The sequence below is a fragment of the Cetorhinus maximus genome, chromosome 15, assembly GCF_964194155.1.
Source record: "Cetorhinus maximus chromosome 15, sCetMax3.hap1.1, whole genome shotgun sequence".
NCBI lineage: Eukaryota > Metazoa > Chordata > Chondrichthyes > Lamniformes > Cetorhinidae > Cetorhinus > Cetorhinus maximus.
In genome coordinates, this window is record NC_135893.1 from 72,129,632 (window position 1) to 72,151,635 (window position 22,004).

At 44.5% G+C, this 22,004-nt stretch overlaps 1 protein-coding gene across 8 annotated transcripts in view; it reads right to left on the minus strand.

Moving 5' to 3' along the window:
* Positions 1-13,731, minus strand: part of tnrc18 (trinucleotide repeat containing 18) — a 158,922-nt gene extending 145,191 nt beyond the window's left edge. For 5 of the 8 annotated variants that reach the window (XM_078558627.1, XM_078558626.1, XM_078558623.1 and 2 more), the window contains exons 1-2: positions 13,462-13,594; positions 11,616-11,946 (exon numbers count right to left, since the gene is read on the minus strand). In XM_078558627.1, the coding sequence (XP_078414753.1) occupies positions 11,616-11,817 (202 nt within the window). In that variant the 5' untranslated portion in view covers positions 11,818-11,946; positions 13,462-13,594. Of the gene's footprint in view, positions 1-11,615; positions 11,947-12,718; positions 13,105-13,461 lie in introns of those variants that run through there. The other 3 variants (XM_078558628.1, XM_078558630.1, XM_078558629.1) reach the window with 3 other exon arrangements.
* Positions 13,732-22,004: the final 8,273 nt, after the last annotated feature.

Here is a 22,004-nt window from a genome sequence, read left to right on the forward strand (position 1 = left end):
CAATGAAACATAGTCTTTTGCCAAGTGTACAGAAGTAGAATTAAAGAACGTTCCAGGTTATTGACATTTAGCCATTATCAGTTCAGCTTCAGCAGAATCTCCCCTCTATGAAACCCCAAAGAGGGAAACATGAAGACAAGCTGTGGGTTTTTAGGTTAATCTGGTGTAAATGGTGCATTAAAAGAAAAAGCACATCCAATGTGTCTTCCATCGATTGGTCCTGTGACTTATGTAACGTGAAATCAGGAGGAAGGGTAATACCACAGTTTTCATTAAGTTTGATGTGAAATGGGTTAAATCTCCAGACCAATACTGCACCAGGCTGGGGCGGACAGATAGTGCATTGACTCCTACTTAATCTGGGTTGTTGGTTAAAATGTGAATCTATACTGCTGGGTCTAGTGGCATTAGACCCCCCCTCCCCATTCCAACCCCTCCAATAAAACAAAAAATTCATCCACTTAAAGGGTCCACCATTTTCAAAGTGTCCACACAGATGGCTCCCTCTGCCCTCTCCAAAACAGTGAGATAAGGCAATCTGCTGACTCTGAACAAATTAAAGACCAAAAAAAAGAAGAATCTTCAGCGCTTTTGCCTTTCCAAGTTATGGATTGGCACTCAGTTCAAATAGATTTATACATTATTCATTTTTTTCTCCTTTTTCTATAACTCCGGTCAAAGGAATTGGGTGTGTTTTTGAGGGGGGGGGGGGGGGGGGGGCGCGGTGGTGGGGAGGTGAACAGAGAGGTTTAAAGAAATTGCGACGAGGGATTTAAGCACATGGGGCTGTGGACTGTAATGCAGTGACGGGGCTGTCAGGCTGGAATCTGCCTTGTGTCTCTTTAAAAGCAAGCATGGACCGAGGGGAGAGCCGCCAGCAGTCAGCCTGGCTCAATCATTTGAACTGATAACACAAAAGCTCAGGGAGTGCTGCTGTGGAAGTGTGTGCACCATGGAGACTCCAGGAGAGACTTTAAAGACTGCTTTTACTCTCCCTCACCATTATTATTGTATGTACATAAAATTATAAAATGCTACAGTTCGAAAATGCTCTTAAATATATAACTAGACTTCATAACATCTATATAGGTCTGTTAAGAGAAATTCTTCCATCTCCCGACAGTGCTACAACAGTGTTATCCCATCAACCATTTACTATTAATACTGCATTGCTAGTGTGAGTTTAGAACATTAGTCTTTTTGGCATGAGCTTAACAGAAAGAGACGTTTTCCATCCGTCTCAAGGACAGTTAGAACAGCCAGGTAGGGCACGACCTAGAAAGTGCACCCGGACTAATGTGTGCTATCTGCTCATTGGTTGGTTGGGGGTTTTCCGGGAGCTGTGGTTTCTTTGTTTCTTCCAGAAAGGTTTGATTGATCCCAAAGCGCTTGGTGACAGGGAAGGAGAGAACTCGGGGCAAAGTGAGCCTCAAAATCTCACCTCAACAACAGAGAAGGGTGTGGGGGTGGGATACCCCCAGGGAAATCTGGATTCATCGGGGTCACGTTTGGGGGGCGGGCAGTTCTTGGCTGTTCCACCAGGATTGCTGCAGCCCTGAGCACACCCTCAACGTGTGGAGCAGACCGTACAGCAGCTGAGTGTGTGCTGTCGCTTCTCCTTTCCCGCAGTGAGTTCAAAACAATAAACATTTTCCAGCTGCAATCTGGCCCCTTCTAGTACCTTAAACAAGCTCCTCCCCACATATACACAGACACGCTTATACACCTGTCTTTTTTAAAAAAAAACAATATAAATAAACACCGATCAAACAATCAACACTTCCAAATGGCCTTGTGGAGTTTCTTGGGTTGCTAACCCACAGCCAATCGGGTGTTGCACAAAAGGAAACCTGGGCACCTGGTGGCAGGGCCCTTTATTTACAAGCGATGAGACAAAAGTGGGACTCGCTGTCTCCCGAAGCTGTGGGTTTAATATGTCGAGGCGATTATACAACTTGTTCCCGAGATGTCGTTTCTCTGAATCAAACATTATAACACTTCCGTTTCACCACCAGTGGCCGTTTAAAAAATGCCATGGTGCCCAGAAATGTTAACACATCACCCGCCCGACCTATAGGGGGATGGAAACACCGCAACAAGGACAGTCGATAACATGACAGTCAAAGGACAGTGAACCGTTAAAATAACTTCTGTTGCACAAAACTTCAATGCGTGCGTCCAAGGAGCTAGTTAAGCTAGTTAAGTTCTGCCGAAGGGTCATGAGGACTCGAAACGTCAACTCTTTTCTTCTCCACCGATGCTGCCAGACCTGCTGAGTTTTTCCAGGTAATTCTGTTTTTGTGTTGAGCTAGTTAAAGGACGGGTGCAGGTCTTAAGGGTTCAGCAGGAATAAAGACGCGCAAATGCCTTAAAACGGGGGAAAGGGAATGATGTGGTCCAAGATTAAAAGCCAAATCTCGAGCAGATGGGATTTTTAAGATCAGGATATAAAGTGAGAATCTTGGTAAAAGTCTGTATGGAGTAATTTTCAAACTTCAAGGCGATCGCTGCTTGACATTTCAGATAATTACTTTAATTAATGTTGTGGGTACCCAATGTAAACGGCACCATAACCACGAAAACACTGACAAACATGTCTTTAATACACTTTACCGCCTTCAATACAGGCAGCCACTGTTAACCTACACTCAGTACAGCTTTGCAGGCCACGTTTCAATAAAGCACACGTTACCCTTTTGAGTCAATGAAAGGATTATTAATATCTGATAAGTACAGCAAAGATTGCCTAGTTTGCATGGGAATGTCCAAAAAATACAGAATCTCACGCTACCCACCCACCCCTTTCCCACCAGTGTGTTTTATTCTATATCTCTCTGTATTCGAAGAAAATCTAGTGGAAACTTTAACAGAAAACACTAGCAGAACCTCAAACATCCAAATGTTGACAAGTTCCAATCTCTGGCAAATAACACGGCTCTGGGGCACCCCATTCACCACCAACCCCAAGAGCAAAGGAAATGTCCTGGCGGCTTCACCGTTAAGCCAGGCCACAGTCATCGGTTGACCAGCAACCCCTAAGAAACTGCTCTGAAAAATCAATTGCCTTTTGTGGAGACAGAGGAGTGCTTGGGGCGTTTTTTTCCCCCCAAAAAAAGCAGGTGGTCCTTACTGCAGGTCAGAGTACATAAACAAAGTTTCTGAATTCTATTCAGCAGTGTTTAAAATAGTGCAAAAAAAATGTCGATTCACCACCACTCCAAGCCAAGTTGAACCCCGCTCTCTGTAGATTCTTTTTGTAAGCATTTCCGTTCGCTCCACATCTAAAAGTCTCTTTTAATACTATCTATACGTTTGACCCACCACACACCCCTTCCCATTCGAGGTAACCTCTCTGGCATACAGAAACTGGAGCGAACTGTATCACACCTTCTCTCCTTATTCACTGTCCCTCCATACCACCGCACTTAGTCACTCTCTTTCCCCCGTTACCAATTTGCTGCTATGAGGATGCTTTATAGGAAGTACACGATAATGTGTTTCCATAGAAACTCCGCTTTAAATGTGGATGACTACTTAATAAGACTTGACATACAATTTCTCTGCTACTGGCACTTTGTCAAAACGGGTAAAGGACCACAAAACCCGCCAATCCCATATCCAACTAGTGCCGGAAGAAGGATGAAATGGGCGCCCATCAGTTCCAGGTAGCTCACTGCGGTTGCAAAGGAGGAGGAGGGTGAGGGTCTCTAGCACTGACTGCCCTTGTTTCTGAACCTAAGACCGTCAAGAAATCTACAGGGCAACAAACTGCATTTACATGGCGCCTTTCATATGGCAAAATGGAGCTACAGCGTGTTTTTACAAGAGTGTAACCAGGGGCAATTTGACCCTAGAGGATTCAGTGACCAAAAGCTTGGTCAATGGGGTAGTTGTTGTTTTTGAAAGATGAGAGGGTTAGGGGGAAAATTATCAAAGTTTTGGGCCTGGGGGACTGAAATCAGGGCCTCCGGGCGGGGGAGGAGGGGGGTGGCTGTACAATGAGCTTCACAACACCAGTAAAACCGCCTGGTTCCAATTTCTCGGTTCTTCTATTGCGTTGGTGGCCTCGCCGTCTAGGTGGATGTAACCCCAGCACAAAGAGCAATGGGTGAATGCTTCTGAACACAGTATATGACCTGAACTACGGCATCTATGGAAAGGGGGTAATTCCTGTAAGCTTCAAGACAAAGCGCCCTTGGAACTTCTGACTTGGCCGCTGCTTGTTAGACACATAAAGAGGGTGGTTTTTGCAGTGTTTACTGTAACAATACCCGTGTGTTCTCCGGGACCATTCAATACTTGCTTCGGGACAATATGCCCGAAATACACAAAAAAGGGCTGGGGGGGTAGAGACAAAGTACTTTTTTCAACTCTTATCATTTCTTGTCAATTATTTATCTAGGAACCTTGGGCGCACAATAAGTTGTTCGGCGGGTTCGCTTGAAATAAAGTCTTGCAAAACAACAGCAATTTTGCTAATGTTTCCGAACTAATGGACGAAAAAACATCTGACAGTAACTCCCCACCCACTCACCGCAGTGCAGCTGCTATTGAATGATGTACTGTACACTACACACTAACTTCTTACTAATAGCTCTTAGTCACAATGCCTTGCTTCAGAAATTGCCAGCAATAATTGCCTCAATATTTTGGGGAGTGGTGGGGGAGGGGGGTAGTTAAAGCTAAACATGCCCTTTATTTTTTTGGCGGGCGGTGGCTGGGTTGTGGGGCTAAGTCTGCCTAAGGCTACATTGGAAAATCTACAGCGCATACACAAGAGCCAAAGGGATTTTGCCCTCTGATGTTTCCCAGTCACTCCTGACCCCTTCCTGGGCGGCGTACGGGATATGCCCTGCTTTCACAGAATGGTACGGCACAGAAGGAAGCCGTTCGGCCCATCTGGTGTGTGCCGGCTCTTTGAAAGAGCTATCCCATTAAATCGCCCGGCTCTTTCCCCATTCGCTGCACAATTCCATCCGAAGGACCTATTGAATTCCCTTATTAAACCAGTGTATCCTAGATCGTCACTACTTCCATTTGGAAAATGCACAAGAACGGTCTGCCTGCAGGAAGGGGTTTTAAAAGTGATGGGGGGTGGGACTGTAAATATATTGGACATTGCGATTGTTTTCGCTCCCCGGAACCCCAAGGATCTTAAACTGAGCATCCTTAGTGCCGCCAGTGACACAATCCTACTATCATTCGGCCTCTTAAAACTCCAAACTTGAGAGTAACCCCACGGTTTACTGATGGCTCCTTCATCGATTTACAATCGCGGTGCGATCCTGCGCTGGGCTCTCACTCCCGTCACATCTCTCAATCTTTCACACAGGAGGCCGGTGATAAAATGCACATCCATTTTTTAATTGAAAAGAAACCGAGCGCGGGGCAAGGGTAATTTGCATTATGCCGATTCTTGGATTTTTCTGACACAAACTCTAAGGGCGGTGACCTATTTGCTTAGCCCACCGTATAAATTAGCTCGGTTCACGGACAGGGTGACACTAACGCGAAATTGACAGCGCCATTCCGGTTTAAATAGGGCAAATCCCAGCTGTTTTCGATCGGTTACAAATGGTACATACATATATTTTATTATTTTTAAAAAAAAAGCTCCCTGCGTAAATGTAAAAATACAGTTAAGCTGCTACATGGAACGAAATGAAACTAGGTGTTGCGAGGGGCCAGAGAATACCTTCGGGGATGGAATGGAATTGGATCATTTAGAGTGAGTGAAACCCCAAATACTCGACTCAGCACAAGGAATCTTTTTATAGATTACTGGGGTGGAGGGGGTTAAATTACAATCTGTCAAAGCATTGAATCCAAGGTAAAGGAATGCTTGAGAAAGACTCACATGGCGCGGTCCAGTTATTGTTTTCCAGTCAGCGAGAGAGAGAGCCTGTGGTAGTGAGGAGTACTCACTACACCGGGGAGGGCGGGAGGGGGGAGCGTTCAAAGTTATGATTACATCTACCTATTGAATGTGAATAAACCGGGTGAGTAAAAGTCTAGACTAAACCTCCAGGGGAAGGAAGGAAAATAAATGTAAACATGGAACCATTTTTTTTTTTAAATCCTGATCTTTGTGTGTGTGTGTGTGTGTGTGTGTGGAGACTGACGTGGGGAGCAGACCTCAAGACGGTCGCAAAGCGGATATTGTGGCCCGGGAGATTGTGAGGGAGCGGCGAGGCTGCTGTTTAGTGTCTGGGCTTCTCAGATCGCTCTGGTGCCAGCGTTTCAAACTGGCTTTATTTATTTTATATCTTTTTGCTGAAGATTCCACGATTTCCCCCTCTTGTCCACGACAGGCTGATATAGAATCTGTCCCTGGCTCTTCGGAAATCGGTCTCTCTTTGTCACACTCCTTCCAACTCTGCTGCCCATTTGCACTCGTCCCCCTTTAACCCTTTCGACAGCGGAGCAGAGCACAGAGACAAGCAGGCCATTCGGCCCAGCTACTCCAAACTCTGCCGTTCACACCTTCTGCTATTTTACCTTTATGCCACTACCAGCACCTTCTTTACTCTTTACCACGATCATTAACACTCCCTTTGCCTTGTGTCCATGACATCTTTGTCAATCTCTCCTTAGCCTCCACCTATCACTGGCCTTCTATCCAGCTTCACCTGCTCCACCCCCCCTCCCTAAACAGTATAAATCCCATCACATTTCTATTTCTCTTTAGCTCTGAAGAAGCGTCATACGCTGTTTTTCTCTCCACAGATGCTGCCAGACCCGCTGAGTTTTTCCAGCATTTTCTGTTTTTATTTCAGATTTCCAGCACCTGCAGTATTTTGCTTTTACTCCAAACTAGTGTTCAGGCTTCACACGAACCTCCTGCCTCCCTTCTTCATCCCAATGCCCTCAGCATAACCTTCTATTCATTTCTTCCTCATGAACTGCTCTAGCTTCCTCTTTGGTCCAATATCCTCCGAGGTTCAACACTATGCTTCAGACTCAAACAGTCCACAGCTCTGCAAATGTTCGTCTCAAAAAGCCTGTTCGATGGAAGCTTTGAAGTTTAGATCTCAGAAGCCGCGACAAGACTCTGTTCCCCAGCACAGGTGGGATCAGGGACTGATGCAAATACCTTATTCTATCTATTTATCTATCTATTTATCTGTCTATCTATCTGTCTACCTATGTACTTATCTATCTATTATCTAGGTTCTCTCTGTCTATATATCTGTCTATCTCTATCTATCCGTCTGTTTGTCTATCGCTTTCTCTCTATGTCTACCTATTTATGCGCGCTCTATCTATCGCGCTCTGTCTATCTATGCGCGCTCTCTATCTATATATTTATATATCTATTTCTCTCGTTTTCTCTCTATCTATCTATATATTTATGTCTATTTCTCTCTCTATCGTGCGCTCCCTCCATCTATATATATCTATCTCTGTCTCTCTACCTATCTATCAATCTATCTCTCTATAAATATATATCTATCTATCTCATGTCTTTTCATTTTCATCACTCACATAGACTTTAACCTGCACCAAATAACTTCCATTTTTGGAAGCGGTAATTCCGAGCCATTCTGACTCAGTTTACCAGCCGTGGTCCCGGACGGATTCAACTTCATTTCTCTTTTGGACACCGGATCAGTCAGTGCTCAGTGAAAGTAGCGACCCAAGACTGGACCACGATGTGTAGTGTCCCGGTAAATCACAGACAAAACCGGCTCGATTCAAGCAAGAGGGAGCAAGGAAAGCTAAAGTCAGTCAGCCCAAACTACAGGGTGGCAGTGTTGGTGGTAATGTCATTTCTTAGTGAAGCTATGTGGCGAAGCGACACAGTTTTGAAAAGCCTGCTCTGCTATCTGATTTTTGGTGCCCTTTACCAGTTCACTTTGTAGATGCGAATTCCGACCTGATTCAAGTCTCCAGGACTACACTGATTAAAAAGCGTCCTCGCTCTGGCTAAGGGGGGAATACACAGCCGCTCCTGCCTTTGGCAGTCAGTCCCATGTTGGCATAACTTTAGCTCACTCGAGTTGGCCGAACACTACTCCCCAAAAGGAGGGCGAAAGACGCTGTAATATACCCTCCCTGTCCCTGATTCTACTGAAGCAGGCTTGGGGGTTGAGGCGCGAGGGCGGTTATTATCGCTCCACGTCAGGCGGAACTTTCAACCCCAGAGCTGCGGAGAATTTGAGCCGGTTAAACCAGGGCACGGGTTTAATTTTTAACCTGACTAGAGTCCATTCCGGCGAAATCAAACAGGGAAAGCCAATGCAAGTCCCTTAAGCAACCAGGTTTAAAACGCAGCCCCCTTGCTAGTTCAGTGGATATGGAGAAGGAGATAGTTCGAGGGTGTGTGATACCAGTCAATACTGTACTTTGCAAGGACACTGAGAATATGCAAGAGTTCTGGGCCGGTGAGGTCTTTCAGCCGCTAAGCTGCACTTTCCTTTGAATTATCAATTTTAAAAATAAAATATTAGTCACAATGCTTCCTGATCTCAGATTCAATCTTATCAACATATTTACAAATAGCCAAACTTAGAATAAATGGCCCACTAAAGTTGTCGACATTAAACTCTCTGCCTTACACTTCATGCAGCCTCTTAAACCGAGGCTTACACTTTCCGTTTTACTCTACACAGCTCCGCTCATGCTCAATAATAAGCCTTGATCTAAGTATTCCAGTTTTTCACCTATAACCCCTGCGTATATTTGAAGAGAATCGCCCACACTGCGGTGAGTCGGGGCTAAGCCTACAAGCTGGTGCTATTGAAAAGAAATAGGACCGAGTATTCTTAATTCGAATGCAGCCTCCTTCCAATTGCAAGTCTGCCGGAGTCTTTAATAGAAACTTAAAACCACTGTCCATAATTTAATATTTAAAAAGCCATTAAGGTAATGGGATGGGACATATGGACAGCGAAAGCTGCTATTCACAGTAATTATTAAAGTTAAAACTTAAAAGTCAATCTCACTCAAGTGTATGAATTAAAAAGAACAGCAGAAAGCGCCCTATCGTGTAAGGCAGGCACACTTGGAACAAGAAATCGCACTGAATATTAACACTTTAACTACCAGCTGCTGTACTGGATGAAGATTTACTGAGTAACCTCTTTTAATATTTAACAAGGAAGGAAACCAAGAATCCAAAAGGTTTCAGTTCTGCCCATGAACACACAGGGTTGGAATTAACACTGCCGGCCTCTATGACCACGCATACACCAGGCAACCTCAGCACTCAGCCGGCCCAACCAGAATATGTGGGGGGGGGAAAAACGCTCCTTTTAAGCGGCCGTCATAGGCTTTGATAGCTTGGTAAACGAAGGGACTTGCATTCATATAGCGCCGTTCAGGATCTCGGAACGTCCCAAAAAGCGCTTGAGTGCCAACGAAGCACTTTTGTCGAAATGTTGTAATGTGCGGGGGAAACGCTGAACATTTTTTTTTAAACTAGGGAATTAAAAAGGTTTCCGCTCTGCCTAGAGGGATTAAACTAAAGCCTCAGCCCTCCACTACCAAACATACAACAGTCAAACCTCAGCTGTGCCAGCGAAAATGCAGGAAAGCAACGTAGGGAAACCAAACCTTATACTTTTGTGCAGAATGGTGAAGGGGAGAACAGCACATGAAGTCCTGCAATCGTTAGCAATCTGGCTGCCAGATCACGGGGGGGGGGGGGGGGGGTGCGATAATATAGGGGGAATTGCAACTTTTAAACAGGGTCATCAAGGCTTTCTTCAAAAGACCTCCAGTTTATAAACACAGTCTCAAAATATTAACAGTTCGCCGTCTAAACCGCAGTAAAGGTGCTGAAATGAGTTAAGGATTGAGCTCACAAATATGAACAATCATTCATTTCCAAGGTGCATATGTCATTGCTGCTTGGAATGTCGAACTGCCTACAAATCATCTTGCCATGTTATATATAGAGATAGCTATACAATTAAATCTATGTGGCTCCGTGCTTTTTACGGATACTTCACCCTATTCCTTCTCGATACAAAGGGTGAATCTGCGCAATTCTAATCAACCCTAACAAGCGTGAATGTCAGACAATTTACAACGCTTGGGGGGAAAATAGTCAGCCAGGCGCAACTTCCTCCAGAAACATTTACAATTCATTTAACCAGCTGGCGTGCACCCTTAACTCGCCCCCACCCCCAATGCAGCACCTTTTACCTCGCTTTGTAATGTCAAGATTTCAGTCTTGTGTGTGTTTTTGGGAGTGTTGCGCGGTTTATTACCGTCAATTCCCCGGCACAAACTCTCCAAATTTATATTTTTAAAAAAGGGTTGATTGAGAACATGGATCGTGGAACTCCAAACACACACATTCCCATTCCTACAAAGCCTCACCCAAAACTCTGGATTAGAAGGAATATCGGTCTGCAGAGCGCTACCGCTGCTGTCTGCATTTACTTGTGATTAATGCGTGTACATTTACACATCAAAAGGACATCCGATTAAAACGGCGTTAGTCGCTACGGAATACTTGCTCGAATTTACAAATGAAACTGGTTTTAAATTCCTCCCTCCACTTTAGAGGGCTACCTTGAATCTTGCAGACTAGCTGGGCAATCTCGGGCTTCAACCTAGCAATGCTCTCAAGCTTTTAGCTTCTCTCGCACTGCTTTGAAGGGCTGTGCATTTTAGATATGCGGATTTTTGTGTGTGTGTGTGTGTGTGTATAAAAAAGAGGAACCCACGATCTGGCACGCATTAATCTCCGACCAGAGAGAAAACGCAAATGCCACTTCCGAACGCACCCGAGAATAAACGCCAGTTTAGGTACAGGTACAGGGAAACATATAATGCGCCTGCTAAAAAGTACAATTCGGAAATAAAATCCTATGGGGAAGATCGATTCACAGTCCCCAGCGCTGGTTTTCACCAGCTCCGCACTCTCTGTTTCCTCAAATGTTAAGTTACAGGTCACATTTCAAACTTCTACTTGGGCCTGCAGAGACAGACCAAACTCGGAGGTTTTCAACGGGAATCGCTCTTTTAAGCTGATTCCAACCCTCTGCCGCCGATCTCAATGCTGCTACAAGTAAGCTTCTCGGTTTAAAACTAAACAACACAATGCAGCGAGAAAACGGCCATTCACTTCATTGGATTCAACAGCTCGGTGCCTCTCAGTTCCCTTCGATTCTAAACAACAAACTAACACCGATACACGTTGGGAGGGGGAGGGGGGTGGGGGGGCTAATCTGAATGCTCTTTACAATTGAGAAAAGGGGGAACTAGGTATACACACACAAACATCTGATTACACTCAATGGGATCTCGATAATGGAGACTTGTCTCTGAATATTATTGTTAAGGACTATTTGCATTAAACGTTAACACAATCTACTTACTAAATCGGCTCATTGTATGTAAAAACGTAAGCTCGCAGAACTTCTAAGCAAACTTTTAGAGTCCTTACAATCTCCTTAGCAGCTCGATTCCCCTCAATTATGTGAAAAAAATCTTTAACTGAGCAAACTCTCGTGGTTTTGAAAAATCATTGGTGCAAAACAGATTTCTAACAAGCCTAAGGCGGCCCCATATCGAACACAGGCTGGCCTTTTATTTTTGTCTGTTTGAATCTACCAGAGACCACACCGAGAATTACCCTGGGAAGGACTTAAAAGTCGACTCACCCGAATGCCCGTGCACCGAAACCGGAGACGAGAGGTACTTGCCCGGAGGCAGATGAGAGCCCAGCGCCGAGCTCATGTGGCCGGCCGAGGGAGCGATCCTGCCGGCCGGCGCGCCCACCCTATGTGTCTCCATGCCCAGGCCGGTGAGCAAGGGGGACGGGATGTGAACAGTCCGGTGGTGTCCGAAATCTCTTCCATCCATAATCGGGGCAGCGCGAATCCTTTCAACTTTGTTTCGCAACAAATCCCTCCTGTTTAATTCAGGCTACTAGACAGTCCCGAGATTTATAAAGGTGTCAGGGTTTCTCTGAGGCAGCATTCTTAACGGCATCTGTGCAAGAGGAAAGAGGAACAGCGCCTCAATATACTGGGTGCAATTAAAACATAAAATTAATTCTTCACAGTAGTCAGCCACTCAGTCACATGAACACCAATTCACAACAAAATATCGTTGTTATTAGTTTAAAGTGGACCTTCTGTGCTGCACATTAGACTCAAAGCATTCCCCCCCAACGTAAATGTGTTCCTTCTTGACCAGAAATTGCTATTTAAGATATGTTAGATAAGTCCCTTCTTTCTGTAAACAACTATTTTAGCATCGGATTCGAAGTCTGCCTCCGTTACTCACAGAGATATCCAGGCTGAAAACCTAAATGGTGCTTTTAAAACGATTTTATATGAAATTTATAGAAGCCCTCCCCTCCCCCCAAAAAAACCCTCATTCGCCAGCATAAAAGCAGAAAATAGGGAATATTTCGGTCAGACTAGAACTTCCCGCCTTTACTTTAACTCACAGCCCCCGAGTAAATGCTTCCAGTGTTGGCACCTACTGAAAAACAGCTGCCTGCAAGAGCTGGTCGCTACGAAAAATAAAAGCAGCAAATGGAAATAAGAAGCCCTCTCCACTTAAAATCAGGAATAAGCACATTCAGAAGCTAAACGCTATCTGTAAAACACTGCATAAAATGTTAACCTTTTAAATGTTTTTTTTTAAAAAGCATAATTCAGGCTCAATATGTTCAAATTAAATATATAGTCGCTTATGGACAAGCACTGACAGAGTGAGAGCTTAACTCGGGCGAGAATATTTTGGATCTACTCACTACAGTAACGGCCGTTTTCCGGAGTAATGCTGTAAAAATAACATTATCCCTGGTTACTTCACTAAACCATTTCAGTCCCTACGCTCCGACCACGTACCATCGACCGATTTGTTTTCTCGTTGCTGCTTTCTCAATGCGGATTTTTAACAGCTTCCAAAATCCCAAGTTCATTCACAAATGACTGCTCTCACCCAATATGTGGAGCACAAACATGCCGAAACATGCAAATGTCGAACACACAAATGCCTGAAACCCATCGGTTTAGGCGTGGAAGTTATCCCAAAATGTACTACTAGAAGCACACATTAACAAAAACGTCTTCGGAGATTCATTTTTTTTTTAGTATCCAGAAGGCTCCGTCACATTTGTCAACTGAATCCTTTAGGAACCTTGATTCAGTTCCCTGGCTTTGGCCAGTGTATCATGGAATGGCTTAAATCCCGATTTTAATTAAAAACAGCCATTTGATCAAAGGCTACAATCTACTGCAAACCCCCTCCCCTCTACTTCTGAGTAAAATGCAACTTATTCTGTTTTCAAGATAAATCCAAAAGCGTCCACGTTTGATTATTTTCACTTTTAACAAAAAGTGGGGCTTATTTTCTTTTTAAAAGAAGCAAATTTGCACCGATCTTCTCACTCGGCGTTGCAAAGGCTCCAGTCTAACTTCAGCAGAGAGTAAAACAGTCCCTTCGACAGCAATAGTTTTAAAATATAAACAGATTAAAAACAAACAATCGAACCTCTGTTCCAGTAACGTCTAGTGTTCCAGTGAATCTCACTTCCCAATCAAAACTTGTGCGAATGCGCCCGGAATAATGTTCTTCACGGTTTACGCGCCTTCCCATTACTTCACATCTTTACAAACACGGTTGACTGTGCAATAGTTTGGAGGTGGGGGGGGGGGGGGGTCGTTAGGCGCAAAACTTTACTCACGTTGACGGACGATTCAGGCTGCAAAGTAGAACTTTCCCCCACCCCCCCAGTTTTCTTTTAAAGTCCAAGTTTTGGGTGAACGCAGATTGTGGAATCGCCATACAGAAAACAAAATGTTCCCCCCCCCCCCTCCTCCGCCTCCTCCTCCAAAAAAAAACCCTCTTTCAACTCTGGCCAGTCTTGCAAACTCTCTTTTTGCAATGAAACACACATTGTTGGGCCATCGCCTGCCTCCTGTCGATCAGCCCGTGTCAATAAGCCCCCGATTGGCTGGTCCGGCTGTCAATCAGTCCATGTAAACACGCCTTTGATTGGCCCTGGGCCAGCTCACCCCTCGCGACGTCCCTGAAAAACCAATTAGAGAGTACGGGAGGTTTCAAGGCGATCCTTTGTCCGGCATTGAACGATTACAATAGTACTCAGAATGGCACCGTTTCCAGGCTCCCCCGTTCTCTCGTGAATGATCAAAATAGTAATAAGAACCTTGCCAGGAGTTTCAAGTTTCCCCATCTACTTTGCCTCGCCGTTGTTGTCCCCTGTTTTTTTTTCTCCAAGGCAGTTTCAAGTTTCTCAAGTTCCCTAACACAAGGGAAGAGACTAAAATAGTAATGAGCTCCCCGAGCGCCAGGGGAACAACCGCCTGAATGTTTGGAAGAGCTCATCTGAATATCTCCCAGGCACAATCGCGTCTCGAATGAAAGAAAAGCAACTTCTGGAGGACTCATCAACGTTGTATTTGTCTCAAATTGGCGACAGGATCGTGAAAAAAAAGCGAGAGAGGGAGAGCTTGCACAGAGAGAGAGAGAGAGAGAGAGAGGGGTGGGGGGGGGGAGAATTAATGCGGATTGACTGATGGCAGCAGCAGAATGCAGAAGATTGTGAATGATCAATGGAGCAGTATTGACTGACAGCTTCCTTCCAAACTATGTTCCCCCCTTTCCTTACTCTTCTAACGGGGAAAGAAAATTTAAAATGTAGAAAATCAATGTATCGCATCGTATCAGCTTGTAATTAAATGCAACGCCAGCTCCGTGCATTCTTTGTGTGTGTGTGTGTATCAAGGATCTTAAAGCAATTGGTTACGTTTAGCACGCCGTGTGATTTTTTTTTCTCTTTTCCTGATTTTGTTCACAGTGTGTGACTCATTGTTTTAAACACTTGGATGCAGCAGTAGCTGTAATGTGATTAGGTATGTATAACATTAAATCGTCTGGTTAATAACGCGCAGTAAATGTGCATGTCTCTGTGTTAACGGAGTGCTCGATTGCCTTAAATCGACAAAAGGGGGGATGTTAATGTTTTAAAACTGAAGTGCGTCATCGGTACCGATGACTGATTGAACTGTAGTCGTGTGATTGCATCTTTTTTAATACATGAAGTGAGAATATACTCGATCAGCTGGGAGCCATGTTTGAGGAATGGGGAATGAAGGGCAAAGTACAGTTGCAAGGTTAGCCGGCTATATTTACTGTGTTATATGATTTCCATGCAGTCATTTAGTTGGGAGTTCGTCCTTGAGTTGAAGGCTATTTTATATATATATATATTTATAAAACATGCCACGGTAAATAGCATTGCTTCAGTGACAAGCTCTCGATGGCGAGTTACAGTTTTGCTGGCAAATGCATTCCCTGGCGGACATTAACAACACGTGGCAGGGCGCTGGAGTTAGGAAAATGTACGGAGACTGCATGGGCACAAACTCCATCTCGCACCCTCCTCCGTTTACACAACACATTCCATTTCTCCGCGTTCAACCACAAACAGCTTTCGCTTTTATATATAATGAAAACACCAGTACCAACAGAAAAAAAAACAGCGGAAATTTAAAGTCGTTGCCCGGCAAAGATTTGAACTAACATAAAACTGAGGCAGGAAAGAAATTGAGGGAAAGCTTGGTCGAAACTCCCCACAACCCGACCCTCAATTAAAAGTGGCCGGAGGGTGAGCGCTGCTAGATCAGTGTTTTTTTTTTGGGGGGGTGGGGTGGGGGAGTGAGGAATATCCCAGTCTGCGGGCGCCTTCAGAGCAAATCCATTGGGGAAAGATACAGACAAACCTCCCTGGACGTCTCATCACTGAATGAAGCTCGAGCAGCTGATGGACTGAACATGGGCTCTCTCCCCTCTTACCCCACCCTTTCCCCCCCCCCCCCCCCCCAACACACACAAACGTCTTTATCACGGAGAATCTTTCAAAAGCTACACTCAGCGACCAAAAAGCGAGAGAACTGAGGAAATCGGATGTCGGACAAATAGCTTTCTGTTCCCAAAGGCCTCAAATGGACATTTCTGATCGCGTTTTAAGACGGGACGTTCTGGTCCTAGCATATGAAATGCTTAACTTTCCATTTTTTCGTCTGGGGAGAGGGGAGGGGCTTTGTGGCTGGGCTGTTGTCTGTACATTGTGCACCGCCAACTAATTCCTTTGAATCAAGTGTGTCATGGCCAGGCTTTCGTCAATAGTTGGGTAGCTATATCATTGTGAGCTTTGTGCGTTCCTCTGACAAAATGTGTATTAAAATCCACAAGGATGGTAAGGGTCCCTCTGCTTTGAGTTTGTTATCATTTCATTTGGAAGGTTTTCAGAGCCAGTTAAATAGTATCACAGCAGTGTGGTTACTGACAGCCCGTGTATAGATCATTAGTTAGGTGATTGATTTTTGAATTTATATGAACGACACAAGGCTGCAGATGGAAAAGAGGCGCTGCCGCTTAAACCGGAGATTAAATGTTTGAAGCTGAAAACAAATTGAGGTGCAATTTAAAACTAAATAGGCGGGATGTTTGTCCTTTTTTTAAAAAAAAAGTGACTTCGAAACTTGACTGGAGTCCTCGGCGCCGTTTAGAGCAAATATAAATCAAAGGATGAAATAATATGGAGCCAAAATCTAATATTAAGGTGATATAGCTGTGTCACTTGGAAAAGCCTTGTGTAAACAGAGCCAATGACTCCTAGAATATTACCCATAAGCAGCCGAACTCAAATCCAATATATTGCACTAATGGAATGGTCGCATGATGTAACTGGAGCAGTTGACTAGAAAGCATTGTGAAATACATTTCGTGAGAGTCAGTCGGTCCATTTCATAACAGGCGTCCATTTCATTGATGGGAGCTCGGCCCGTATTTCGAAAAGAATTTGTCCGGGTTTGGCTGATGGGCGGGGCCAGACATTGTATCTTTTTTTTTCTTCTTTCAAGATATTTGTTTTATTCAAAAAGAACGTCTTTTAAAACCTCCCTCCCCTTTCTTCGCAAGAGGTCAGTAAGTTGCAGCAATGTACTGGCTTCAGAGGACAAGATAAAACCTGCACTTTGATTTTTGGGAGGAGGCTGTCGTTTGGCTATAAGAAATTGCCCTCCCTCTATTGAAATTCACAGTATGAGGAAGAAAATCGCATTCCTCTTCTAGTCAGTCCATTCAGTAAGAGTTTATACAATCAGAAATTAATCGCACGCTCATTTAGTTTGCACTTTAATGGTAGTTTCTAAGAAAAATGTCTCCCTGACGGAGCAAGCACGGATTTTGATTCAGAGAATACAATCTGCCACGTTGTGCTAAAATGTTTAAAAATTCGATTGGTTGTGGTGAAACTTTTACAGATGAAAGAATATTTCAAAGACAGCCACGTCCTTGGAGTTCTGCTTAAGGTCTCCTTGTGTCAATCAACATAGCGTTTGACAATGTCCCTGATTGTAATACTAAATCGCTGAGGCTCGAGAAGAGGAATTCGAGTGAAAGGATTATCATGGGGCTCTGCAGCAGGCACACATGCGGCGAAATGTTCCCCAAACACACCCCACTGGACTCTCAACCTCAGCCTCCCCCTTCAGAACTCCCAATAAGACCACTCGGCCCGGCACAAGATAGCGGTCACGTTTTTATCACGAATAAAAATAGCCGTTTATTTCCGGAAATGCCCCGTTCAGTTTTTTGCATTTAGAAGTAAAAGCCCGCGTTCACGAAAACAAAACCCACATGAACTTTGCACTAAGATATGCTGCAATTGTGTGTGTGTGTGAGGCGGGGCGGGTAGAGGTGGTTTATCTGTGGACTTATATTCAGTAACCTTGGGACGCAGTTGATAATAAGTACTTTTCACCGTTGATATTTGCTAAAGTAAATGTAATATTTTCTCTGTGAGTGTGTGTCTGGCCGCTCATTGATTTCGATCAGTTAATTTTCCCGGATATTTGCATTGCAAACAAAACTCGAGATCAGAGCTGCAATGGGGCAATAAATCTCACTGGACTGACCACAGTAAATTATGTCAGGGCGTCGCTGTTTCTTTTTTAACCCATCTATTTGTCACCGTCTAGCTCCGATACAATCGATCTGAATTAAAACACTGACCGCGTTCTTGCATCCTTCAGCATATTAGAGAGAGAGGGACGCGGTTAGGCAAAAAAAAAGCGTATTATAAATAGAATGTGCGTGTTTGGTTGCTAAGATAAATCTAACCCTATGCAATTTAATGTGGCTGCACATTAATCAGCCCACTGCTCGCTCCGTATTACTTGCAATGTGAACATGCGCCGGCATCAGCTCGGAACATACAGCAAAACATGCAGGCGTCCGTGACCATGTCTGTTTTACACTTCTGGTTAACTTGCGGTCGATTCTGCGAACTGATGCCTTGCAATTTATGAGCGCATCGCCGCCTGTGTCACTGCGGAGCAATACCCGCCTCTCTGCAGGCCGCACAGTAACCCGAGAGAGCTGGCCGAGGGTATCTGGAGATAAGGGTGCCATTGTGTTTGTCCTTTCACATTCAACTACGGGGGGGGGGAGGGCTTGGCAAAACGAGGCGTGTTTTCAGCCTTAATAAAAACGAAGCAGCGCACAGAGATAATGAAATAATCTAGCGGTCAACAAATCAGTCTGTGACACAATTCTTTCTGTGTCTTGTTTAGACGTTTTTCTGTAACCTCGGTTACAGTTGAAGAGAAGATAAACTTTCCTCAACTCTCCCAGTGTGGAGCCCGAACTACTCCCATGTATGTGTCTGTATTACAGTAGTGTGCGCGAACATTACAGTAAACTATCCAGGGCCCCGCCACACACACCATCCAATATTTCATAGCGGGCCTTTAAAACTATTTAAGAAAAAAGTGCGAGAGTTAACAGCTCGTCTGGCCGTGAGCGCGTTCTGTTTGTTTTAGTGAGAGATGTGTAAGGAAATTGGACAAAATTACACTTCTTCCCTGAATACGTGCAGAGTTTCCTCTGGCAAATTGTCTTGGCTATGGTGCCACGTCGCGAATTGAATCCCTGTAATATACCTAAGTTGAAATCATGTTCTGGTGTCACAAATACACATTAATGAAAAAAATCACCCGTCCACCGTATAACAACACGCTGGGTTTATGGGAGAGGCGTTTGCTGCCTATTCTGTGCTCACCTTAGCTCCAAGTGGTCTGAACTACGCTAAACGCTACTTAAAAAATATATCTGCAGTAAGGAACTACACTTTGCAATGCAATATTATTTTCCAGGTTTGGGCTTTAAGCCGTTTAACAAAAGGACTTTAGGATTCTGAACGATCCTTGAAGTGAGGGGAGATGTCAAGTGGGGAACATTCCCTCCCGGTACAATTACATACTGCTTTCATATAAAGACAGGTCTCTCTCAAAATCCACCTCCAAGGGAATTCTGTCCAAGAGAGTTTTCGAAGCGAGGAGTGGACATTGATGATGGGGCTAGTGCAGCACCATCCTTAAATCAAAAAGCACGACCGTTCAGGGAATAGAGAGCGCCAAGATCAGAGCGCCCCCGGCCTACAGCAGCATTGAAAAGGGAGTCAGTCATTAAAAGATGTGGTCTCTCGGCTGCTAATCAATCAACTTTGTGTCCTGGGCTGTACTAGTGAAGTCAAATAAACAGTAAGCCAAGCAAAATGCATGTGTGAGAGCCACTGATGTGAATGTCAGAGACTGGGACTAGTACGATGTGATTATTTAGTAAAGATATGACTCACTGATGGCTGCATCTATATAGGCTACTTTCTGCAACGCGTTGTTTTGGCAACGAACATAAAATAGACAATAATTTGAATAATTCCGCTTTAAACCTGGATTTCCAAAACCTTTTTTTTGTGCAAAAAAAATGGAGATGGGGTGTGGAATAAAGCTTAGCGGGGATTTGAGAGCAGGCTTTCAGGAATGAAAACTTTCATTTCCGCCCGGAGATTAAACTGGACTTGCAGGCGCTGGACAACAGCCTCTCATCAATAGATAAATATGATTCAATGCATGCGTGTGCTCGTGTTACTGATATTCCCTGTGTTAAAGTTTGCAAGCTAGCTAAATCGACCTACTAGAGATTACTTGAAGAGTCTGCAGAAATAGCACCTGAATCGCAAAAGGACCCCTTTTCTTTAACTGACATTTTCCAAAGATTACGCTGTTGTTTTTTATAAGAGTCACACTGAGTTTATGCAAAGTTTCTTAAACACCTCAGCACAAATTCTACCGCCACTACCAAATATTATACAGCATGTTTCCCAAAATTGCAGGATAATGATTGTTGGATAATTGGACTGTGTCCCCCATTTAACTAAAAGCATTGCAAGTGTATCGTTAGCTTCCTGCTGTTATAAGCGATCCGTTTCTTTACGAAATGCTTCCCTCCGCCCCCCACCCCCCGCCCCCAACTTTTCCTTACATTTCTTTATCATGATCGGAGAATAAATAGAAACACAATGAACCGGGAACCGTTTAGAAAGCACTCTTCTTTCCTAATACTTTCGACCAGAACCAAATCACAAATTGAGAGCTAGATGCACCTTCGGCGGAGCCTCACCAGTCTGTCCAGAGAGAGACAGGTGCTCATTGCTGAGCAGCTCACCAACACTTCTTAATGTACATCTTGACAAAGATGTACATTAAGAAGCCTAAATGTTAAAATGCAACCGGCCAGCCAGAATCGAGGCAATGGCAGGCGCCTGTCTATAATGGCCCCTGGTCACACTCATGAATTCCAGGTCGGCCTGTGCCTTACTTTGGACCCAGTGCGAACATTTGAGTTTTTAATCATTCTGGCCTATCGTTAGCAGAACTCAACCCCGAAGGACCCCTGTTAGATTTACGTACCAACTCCAGCAATTCTATTTTATCACTATAATGATGAGCACATTAAACGCACCCGAATAAATTTGCTAATAATAGTTAACAGTCTAAATTAGCTACATCAGATGGTTGCAAGTTACCAGTGACCAGTGCCGGGTTCCTTATACATTACTGTAGCCTCCACTTCTCTTCTACACGTTTACTTTCTTCATCTGCATTCTGTGTGTCAGGGTAGCGACGGAGCAGCTGTCGGATACTGAGAACACCCCTTATCCTCAGGACCATAAATCAGCTTGTGCTCCGAACAGCATCCCCCTCGACAACGGGGAAGGAGTGATTCACAAACAATAAAAAAAAAATGAGGTAGTTCGGGGAAGGGGTGGTGGTGATGGGGGGTGGGGGTGGGTGAGCTAATGTTGAATATAAGTGCCCTCGGATCTGTATGCACCCTGATCAAGGCGAGGGAGAGACCTGGCTACGGGCGCATTTTACGCCACATGCTTCGCTCCATCATTGGAAACGCGAGCCGGCCTCTGAAATCGGAAAGCAAACAATCTCTTTTAGAGCCTCTGGCTCCTTATAAAAGAGCTTCTTGTTAATTGACACAGAATGCTGGACAACAGAGCTTCTCCAGAGCCTGCCCCCAGTGCAAATCCTGACTTGAGTTTAGGGCTTGTTAGAACATGCTGGCGAAAACCTTATTACCCACTAAGCATTTTATATTCACAGCACAGGGTCTCTTCTGTGTGTCCCTTTAGAGTTAAAGAGGTTCACTTTGTGTACTTGTTCCTTTAAAAGTCCCCAGTCTTGCACATGGAAGTTGAACAAACAGCATATTGTCCCTTGAGAATTTAAATGTCTGTGATCATTTCACCCCGAGTTAGCATTTATGCTTTTTTGCATGTTCTCGCATCAGCTCTGGAGCCGAGAGCAAATTGTTACGATTCTGTGGGAGCCACTGGTTGATTCGGGAGCTTGAGAAACTGACGCGAAAGTGACAAACTAGATTGTTGGGGGCGGGGGGGGGGGGGGGGGGTCGGTTGGGGGTGGTGAAAGGGTGCATTGGTTTCAGTGTGCGCATTCTGCATAGTTACAACCTCCATAGGTACTCCCCAAGAACCTCACTTAAACGCCATGGTCATGTGTAGACTTGAAGCTATATAAAGAATTGAATGATTCCATAGAATGTTTCCCAAGATAGTGGGAGAGGAACCTAAGACAGTCGTGTACTTCGCTACATGAAATAGCATTAATCCTCAGCAAGTGTGCGGCCGCCGAAAG